Source organism: Papio anubis, unplaced genomic scaffold (genome assembly GCF_008728515.1).
Source record: "Papio anubis isolate 15944 unplaced genomic scaffold, Panubis1.0 scaffold900, whole genome shotgun sequence".
Lineage (NCBI taxonomy): Eukaryota > Metazoa > Chordata > Mammalia > Primates > Cercopithecidae > Papio > Papio anubis.
The window spans coordinates 14,896-23,958 of NW_022169241.1; the positions used below are offsets into that span (position 1 = coordinate 14,896).

At 52.2% G+C, this 9,063-nt stretch overlaps 1 protein-coding gene across 1 annotated transcript; it reads left to right on the forward strand.

The window, feature by feature from the left end:
* Positions 1-2,522: 2,522 nt before the first annotated feature.
* LOC116273580 (double homeobox protein 4-like protein 4) lies at positions 2,523-3,989 on the forward strand. Its single transcript, XM_031662717.1, is given in 5 exon segments — positions 2,523-3,398; positions 3,401-3,466; positions 3,469-3,709; positions 3,711-3,853; positions 3,856-3,989. Coding segments are annotated over 5 exon segments (1,221 nt in total). The 5' UTR covers positions 2,523-2,761.
* Positions 3,990-9,063: the final 5,074 nt, after the last annotated feature.

Below are 9,063 nucleotides of genomic sequence, written 5' to 3' on the forward strand. Positions count from 1 at the left end.
CGACAAAAATCAGAAGACGTTGAAAAAGATGTGTTGAAAACAGGAGAAGGCCTAGGGAACGATGGTGGGAGAATAAAAACTCCGATACAGCTTCAGCTTCGGCAAACACATGCAGATTGGAGACAGACAAACCACCCTGAATTAAAGAGACTCACCTTGTCCAAAACAAGAACAGGAACAACAAATGGGAAAAGCACAGGAGAGGTTTGCTGAAAACTTTCCAGAAACTCAGCTTCCAAAAGATGACCTAGGAACCACTCCTTGGGTAAAAGGGACTGAGAGTGAAGGTTAATCATAGAAGAAAACTCAAGTTTCTTTAAAAATGGAGTTTGGAAACTCTTATTTTATTGCAGAACATTTCTCCCCAAAAAAGTCAGTGGCACAAGAAAACTGTGTCACAGTTTACCCCTTCCTGATTCAGAAATGTGTAATAAAGAGTGGTTTGCAGCTTTTAAAAAACACTTTTTAAACTAATTATTAGTGACTGAATTAAGTTATACAGTAAGTGAACTAAATAGGGCACAGATAAGTTTATCAAACTTTACTATTTTATCTTGTCATTTACAACATCCATATAAGCAATTAGCCACGTAAGCAAAATTCATATAGCCACTTAAATGTACATTTGTCCTTGTCTCCATATATTCATACCAAGATGCACAGAAAATACAGCAAAAGAAACGTTGAAAGTCTATAAAAGCCGGGTGCGGTGGCTCACGCCTGTAATCCCAGCACTTTGGGAGGCCAAGGCGGGTGGATCACGAGGTCAGGAGATTGAGACCATCCTGGCTAACACGGTGAAATCCCGTCTCTACTAAAAATACAAAAAATTAGCCGGGCATAGTGGCAGGCGCCTGTAGTCCCAGCTACTCAGGAGGCTGAGGAAGGAGAATAGCGTGATCCTGGCAGGTGGAGCTTGCAGTGAGCAGAGATCGTGCCACTGCACTCCAGCCTGGGTGACAGAGCGAGACTCCGCCTCAAAAAAAAAAAAAAAAAAAAAGTCTATAAAAATAAATCTGATAGTACACATTATTTTTATGCCCTTCAGGACCTAGATTAAAAAAAGTTGAGAAAACATGGATAGTGATGCATACATTTTCCTGTAATAGCCTAAATCATATTAAAGAACTAATGAACAGGTGACATGTCATAGAAAATTAGTCTTTTATTGTTTTCTACTGTGACGAATCTGACTTTGTTGATATGTCCTATACATTCGGCATTTGTACTTGGTTTCATAGCTAATTAAATGTTTATGCATGAACAACTGAGTACAGTATCGAAATACAATGTGTGCTGGCATTCATACTTTTTATAAATGCCATTGCAAGCAATGAAGTTGTGCCAGGAAAATCTGATTTCTAATACAACAGGAATACTTAGCCAGGGCCTCAAGATCACTATATTTATTGAAAATGTCCTAAATTGCCATAAAAACATTATAACGTAAAATAACCCATTTCAATAAATAATGAATTAAAAAATACAACTGATATCTTTTATGGATTGGGGAAGTGCTAATGAGACAGAATGGCAATTGAAGCCAAAAGATCTGAATTCAGGTAAATAATTTTACTCATATTAGGTTTATGTTGGAGAAAACAATACTTCTGATCATATATTATTTATTGCATTGCAGTATTTCAAAAATACGTACATAATATATAATTAATTTTCTAATGGTATAAAAGTAATCATGTACAACAAATTATTACAATATGGTCTATTGATGGGAAGGGTGTTTCAAATGAAAAAACTTGGAATTTCGCATGAGGTGGTGATAGATGCCATAGAAAATCTGTGTAAAATATTTCAATCATATATGCAACTATGGATATTTCTGCTTTTCAGAAAAATAATTTACTTTAAACATTTAATGCAGACAATTAAAATCACCAAGAAGTTACAGGAATTCACAGAATGCCTAATATATTTGAAAGGAAATTAAGAAAATGTCCAGGAACTGGAAGCAAATAAACGTGACAATGTTGACTGTTTGATTCCCGAGCTCTGCGGGGACCTAGAAACTTCCAGGGAAGCAAGGAAGGCCAGCTCGGTGTGGTCGCTCTCCTTGCCAGTTTCCAGAGCAGCCACAGTGTAGACTTCCCCCATGTTGCAGGATGCAGGAATCCATCCTCCGGCCATGAGGCCCGGGACACGGCTTTGCTCCTGGGTTTTGCTCTGGTGTTCTGCGTGGAAGTGAACGCGATCCACACACCTGCGTGTGTGAGACTATCACGGCAACCGCGACACCCACGGGCACGGCCTCCTTCACGGAGAGAGGGCCCGGAAAGCTCAAGACTCTCATGGAGGTTCAGTCCCACACTCCACTCCACCCTTCCGAGCTGGCTTCTCCCTGCTGAAGACGCGTGCGAGGCCCAAGAGCGGCTTCCAGTCCCCGCAGAATTCCTGGAGAGGCCGAGAGAGCCAGCCCCCGAAGCCCGCCCCCCTCCCCCCTCACCGTCCGCCCACCCCCTCCCCCTTCCCCCCTCACCGTCCGCCCACCCCCTCCCCCCTCCGGGGCTTCTCCGGCCCCACCCATACCCAGGCCACAGTGACCTGGGCCCTGTGGGTCCCGGCTTCCGAGGGCGGGCTGGCCCTGGGCTCCTCCGGCATTCCTGAAGGGGTGGAGCCTGTGGGCCTATATAAGGGCCGCTGGCCGGACCTGCTCGCCGTGCACAGGCCGACTGAGGGGCGCGGGAGCCCGCCGGCCTCTCTCTGCCCGTGTCTGTCCGCGAAATTCCGGCCAGGTCTCCCCGCGATGGCTCTCCCGACACCCGGCGACGGCGCCCTCCCGGCGGGAGCCCGAGGACGAGGACGGCGAAGGAGACTCGTTTGGACCCCGAGCCAGAGGGAGGCCCTGCGAGCCTGCTTTGAGCGGAACCCGTACCCGGGCATCGCCACCAGGGAAGAGCTGGCCCAGGCCATCGGCATTCCGGAGCCCAGGGTCCAGATTTGGTTTCAGAACGAGAGATCGCGCCAGCTGAGGCAGCACCGGCGGGAATCTCGGCCCTGGCCCGGGAAACGCGGCCCGCAAGAAGGCAGGCGAAAGCGGACCGCCGTCACCCGGTCCCAGACCGCCCTGCTCCTGCGAGCCTTCCAGCAGGATCGCTTTCCAGGCATCGCCACCCGGGAAGAACTGGCCAGAGAGACGGGCCTCCCGGAGTCCCGGATTCAGATTTGGTTTCAGAACCGGAGGGCCAGGCACCCAGGCCAGGGTGGCGGGGCACCGGCGCACGCAGGCGGCCCGGGCGACGCGGCCCCCGGCGGGTGTCCCCCCGCTCCCTCGCCGGTCGCCTTCACCCACACCGGGGCGTGGGCAACGGGGCTTCCCGCACCCCACATGCCCTGCGCGCCCGGGGCTCTCCCACGAGGGGGCTTTCGTGAGCCAGGGGACAGGGGCCCCTGCTCCAGCCCAGCCAGGCTGCGCAGGCAGCAGGAATCTCCGCACCTGCCCCTGCACTCGGGGCTTTGTGTTGGGTGCCCTGGCTCCTCTGGAAGTGGGACTGTCCCACTCTCCGGCTCCTCGGTGGCCTCTGCACCCCAACAAATGCCAGAAAGACCAGGACCCGCAGCGTGGTGGCCTGCTGGGTGCGTGCTCGGTGGGACAGCCTGGGCCCGCTCGAGCTGAGTCACAGGACCAAGGTGTGCTTGAGCCACCCACGTCCCAGGGGAGTCGCTGGTGGGGCTGGAGCCCCAGGTCGCCGCAGGGCAGCTCCACCTCGGGAGCCCCAGACCCCAGAGGCCTCCGCGTGTCAGGCACAGATGCAAGCCATCCAGGCGCCCTCCCAACCGCTCCAAAAGCCTCAGCGCTACTCTGCACTCCCCTCCAGCCTGTTAGATGAGCTCCTGTCGCAGAGTTTCAGCAAAATGCACAACCTTTCCTAGATCCGGCGCCACGGGGGGAGATGAAGGACGTGGAAGAGCCCGCTCCGCTGGAATCACTCCTCAACCAGGAGGCACACCGGGCTCTGCTGGAGGAGCTTTAGGACGCGGGGTTGGGACGGGGTGGGGGCAGGGCGGCGGCATCTCCTTCGTGGTGAACCTCTGGCTGGTTATGGAGAGGAGTCTCTTCCCTTCCAGCTGACCTGTCTAGGATCCTTGAGTTCCAGGTCCGGTGAGACTCCACACAGCGGAGGGCTGTCATTCTTCCCTGAGCATCCCGGGGATCCCAGAGCCCGCCAGGTACCGGGAGGAGGACTGTCTACTGTGCATGCGCAGGTCCATAGACAGCCGCCTAGGTTTTCCAACCAGCCCAGGCGGAGTTCTTCAGTGGAGTTGGCGGAGATCTCAGTCCGCGAAACACTGGGCCCGGGCAGAAGCCAGGCCAGTTCTCCTTTTCACGGCTTGACTCCTGTGCCTTTTAGCTCCACCATCACTTTGCCAACCCTCGTCCTGCCAGCCTCTTCACCATCACCACGAGCTCCTTGCAACTAAATGTAGATCCCAGATCCGGCACAAACCGGCCTGCTGCCCTTTCCAGGCAAGAGGGAACGCAGGCAGAGATAAGGACAGGAACGAAGACAGAGTGGGACGGAAGGATGGAGCTAGGAAAGGATGGATGGACGGAGCGACCCTGGAAGGGAGAGAAAGAGGGAAGGAGGGAGAGAGGGAGGAAAAAACCAAGGGAGGGAGGGAAGAACAGAGGGAAGGATGGACCGAGGGACAAAAGGAGCAAGAAACAGAGAAAGGAAGGTAGAGAGAAAAACGGTCATCTGCCTCCAGGACCAACAGGACCCAGGAAAATGTTGGGTGCCCGGTGCGGGCTAAGTGCTCGGCCCACAGCCCCATTGACCGGCGGGGCGCTCACCGAATCGCCAGTCTGGGTTATTTCATCCTGGAGCAATTCAGACGATTTCCGTTTCCGAAGGAATGAGCGAACTTCCCAGAGGGCAATGAGGCTCTGGTGGTTGCGCGTTTTTCATCCACATGGTTCACAGATGACAGAGCCCCACGTTGAGCTTGCAACAGAGCGCGAGGCGGACAGTCCTATCCACACAGGAGATGCACTCAGGCCGACTGAAGCGTGGTTTCGGGTTCCACGTTCCTTTGCCCTCTGCAGGGGGGCCTGTTGCTCACGTGTCTCCGGTCCCCAAAAGCGAGATCGTGTTGACTGTTTTCCGAGCTCTGTGGGGACCCAGAAACCTCCAGGGAAGCGTGGAAAAGCAGCACCGTGTCGGTGCTCTCCTTTCCAGTTTCCAAACCGGCCACAGCGTAGACTCCCCACGTTGCAGGAAACAGGAATCCCTCGTCAGGCCGTGATGCACGGGACGTTTCTTTTCTCTGTGGTTTCGCTCTGGTTTTCTACATGAAAATGAACGAGATCCACACACCTGCGAGTGTGAGACTATCAGGGCAAATGTGACACCCACGAGCTGGCAGTAGAGTCGGCAGCCTGAACCCGGGACAAAGGTACTGACGGACATCCAGACACACCCCACCACAATCCCAAACACACAGACACACAAGGGCGCAAGCGCGGTAACACAAGTACACACACAGACACACAGATACAGACAGCTTGAAGGAGAGCAAGGGACAGAGGGATGTAGAGATATAAGTGGAAGGAGAGAGAGAAACAGCGATAGAGAGACAGAGAGAGGGATGGGGGGGAGAGAGAGAGAGAAAGGGGAAGAGGGAAGGAGAGAAAGGGAGAGGGTGAGGGAGCTGGAGAGCGAGAGCGACAGAGCCTTGGAGAGGGAGGCTCTGCTCGGGTAGACACCGTCCCTTTGAGCCGGCCAGGGTAGGGTGGAGGGTGCTTGGGCCGGGCTAGAACAGGGGGGCAGGGCCCCCCATGCGGGAAAATCAACGGAGCCCTGAGATGTGTTTTTTCTTGGATTCGTCGGTTGCTTTGGGGGTGCGTGTCACAGGGTCCTTCCTTTGTTTGCTTCTCCCTGTCCTCTTGCTGCGGTGGACCCCGAAATTTGTAGAGTGCGCCCGTCCGTCTGGCGGGAGCCGTTGCGCCGAGCGTGTCCATGGCCGGAGGCCTGGGTCTCTTTCGTGTCCTCGGGACTGCAGTTCACACGAAGTCGGTGGCAACGGGAAGCCGGGTGCACAGGGACGGATTTCCTCGTGGCGGGCGAAGACAATATCCTTCCCCCGGGAAAGCAGCCCGCCGGTTCTGGAGCGCAGGTCTTGGCTGGCGTCTGTGGGACCCGCTGCCCCTTCCCCGGCTTGGACAGTGGCGGCGGCGCTGGATGAATGTTTGAATTGCCCGGGCGTCCGGGGAGCGGGAGGACACCCGGGACCTCAGGGAACCCACGCCTGCGCCCTTCGGGGTCGGTCCCCTCCCGCCCGGGTTGGAGCTGGGCTTCTGGTGGGGCTGCAGCCGGGTGGAAGAGGTGGGATGCTGCTGCCTGGCGGTGCTGCAGTGGCGACCTTCAGGAGGAGGTCCTGGGCTGCGGCTGGGGCGCAGGGGCGGACAAGCGGGAGCAGAGTCAGGGGGTGGTTTGGAAGCACGGAGACAAAAGGGGGAAAGAGGGAGGGAGCCGAAAGCCAAAAGCCTAGGGTACCCGCTATTCCCAGGCGGAATCCCATCCAAGTACTAACCAGGCCCGACCCTGCTGAGCTTCACCAGATCAGAGGAGACCCGGCGCCTGCAGGGTGGTGCGGCATAGACGCCAGCAGCGGCGCCTGGCTGCCCCAAGCGCCCGGCCCAGCCACGCCCGCACGACTCCAGGCGTCACCGCCACCCTGGGGCCGCAGGGCTCCGATCCGGGACGCCCGAGCCGCTCGCCCGTGCCCCAGGCAGCTGTCTCTCTCCACGCCCGGCAGCCGCGCTGCGTCTTCCGCCGGCCTCCCGGAGCGTCCCGCCGTCGCAGGCGCCCAGGCCACGCGCAGGAGCAATGTGGCGCCGCCCTGCTGTTGCTGGGGGGCGCCTGCGGCCTCCGTCCCCCGCTCAGGCTTCCGGCTCTGGGCTCTCGGGGCGGCCTTACTTCCGCCCACGCTCCGGGCCTTCCCCTGGCTCCTGAGCTCCAGAGCTTCCACCACATCCGGCCGGCTCAGGACGGATGGGCTCATCCCTTCCCTTTTTAACTTTTTGTTGTTTCCATTTATATTTATTGTGCTATGTCTTGAAATGTTGTAGTTATTCCTTTTTGTTGGATATTATTTAGCATTCCTACTTTGAATAAGAGTAGTTTACACACCACACAGCTATAATGTTATAATATTCTGCTTTGTTTTGTATACTATTAGCAGTGAGGATTTTTTTTTACCTTTGGATGATCATTGATTGCTCGTTAATGTCCTTTTCTTCCTGATTGAAGTACTCCTTTTAGCGTTCCTTGTAGGACAGGTGTGGTATTCATGAAATACTTCAGCTTTTGTTTGTCTGGAAAAGTCAGTATTTCTTTGTATTTGAAGAACATTTTCGCTGTATGTGCTATTCTAAGGTAAAAGTTTGTTTCCTTTAGTAGTTTAAATATTTATTGCTTCTCTCTCCTGGCCGGTGGGGTTTCCACTGCAAAGTCTGCTGCCAGACGTGTTGGAGCTCCCCTGTATGTTATTTGTTTCTTTTCTCTTTCTTCCTTTAGAACTTTTCTTTATCTTTGACTTTTGGAAGATCGATTATTGTAGTAGTCTTTTTTGGGTTAAATCTGCTTCATGTTCTATAACATTTTTATAGTTGGATATGGATATCTTTCTCTAGGTTTGGAAAGTTCTCTGTTGTCATCCCTTTGAATAAATTTTTCTATCCCTCCCTCTTTCTCTACATCTTCTTTAAAACCAGTAACTCTTAGATCTGTCTTTGTCAGGCTATTTTCTAGATCCTGTAGGCATGATTCGTTGTTTTTATTCTTTTTTTTTGTTTGTTTCTTCTACGTATTTTCAAATAGCCTGTCTTCAAGCTATTTCTTCTGCTTGATCCATTCTGCTATTAAATGGCTCTACTGCATTCTTCAGCATGCCAATTGCATTTTTCAGCTCCAGAATTTCTGCTTAATTTATTGTAACTATTTTAATCTCTTTGTTGAGTTTAGCTGTTAAAATTAGGAATTTCTTTACTCTGTTATCTTAAATTTCTCTCAGTTTTTTTTTTTTTTTAAATACAGATATTTTGAATTCTCTGTCTGAAAGGTCACATATTTCTTTTTCTCCAGGATTTGTCCCCGGTGCCTTATTTAGTTCACTTGATGAAGTCATGTTTTCCTGGATGGTGTTGATGCTAGTAAATGTTCTTCATTGTCTGGACATTAAAATCTTAGGCATGCAGCACTATATGAGAGGTTTAAAAAATAAAATTAAAAAAGAGAAAAAGTGAGTATTTACTGTAGTCTTCACTGTCTGGGCTTATTTGTAACTGTCTTTCTTGGGAAGGCTTCTCACATATTTGAAAAGACTTGGGTGTTGTGATCTAAGCCATATCTGCTTTATGGGGCACCTTATACCCAATAATGCTGTAATTCTTCCAGACTCATAGAAGTACCACCTTGACAGCCTTCAACAAGATCCAGGAGAATTTTCTGGATTACTAGTTAAAGGCTCTTGTTCCCTACCCTTATTTTCTCTCAAAGATACAGAGTCTTTCTTTCTGTTCTAAGCCACCTAAAGCTGGGAGAAGAAAGACACAAGCACCCCTGGCCACCACCACTATGACTGCCCTGGATCAGACCTGAAGCTAGCACAGCACTGGGTCTTGCTTAAGTCCTGCTGCATGCACTTTCTGAAGACTGCCTATGTTCACTCAAGGCCTTTGGTCTCTACAATTAGCAGGTGGCAAAGCCAGCTAGGCCTGTGTCCTTTCCTTTAGGGCAGTGAGGTTCCTCAGTCCTTGACTGGGTCCAGAAGTGCCATTCAGGTCACGGAGTAGAGTCAAAAATGTTAGAAGTCCACTTGACATTTTATTGCATTGCAACTGATCTGGCACTCAAACCACAAGACATAGTCCTTCCTATTCCTCTCTTCCTTTTCTAAAGGCAGAGTAGCCACCACCACCCCAGGCCACAATGAGTACTGCCAGGGTGCCACCAATGTTCTGTTAAGGGCCAAAGCCTCTTGTCAGCTTGTAATGAATGCTGCCTGGCTTGGGACTTGCCGTTTTCAGGGCAGTGGGCTCCCTAC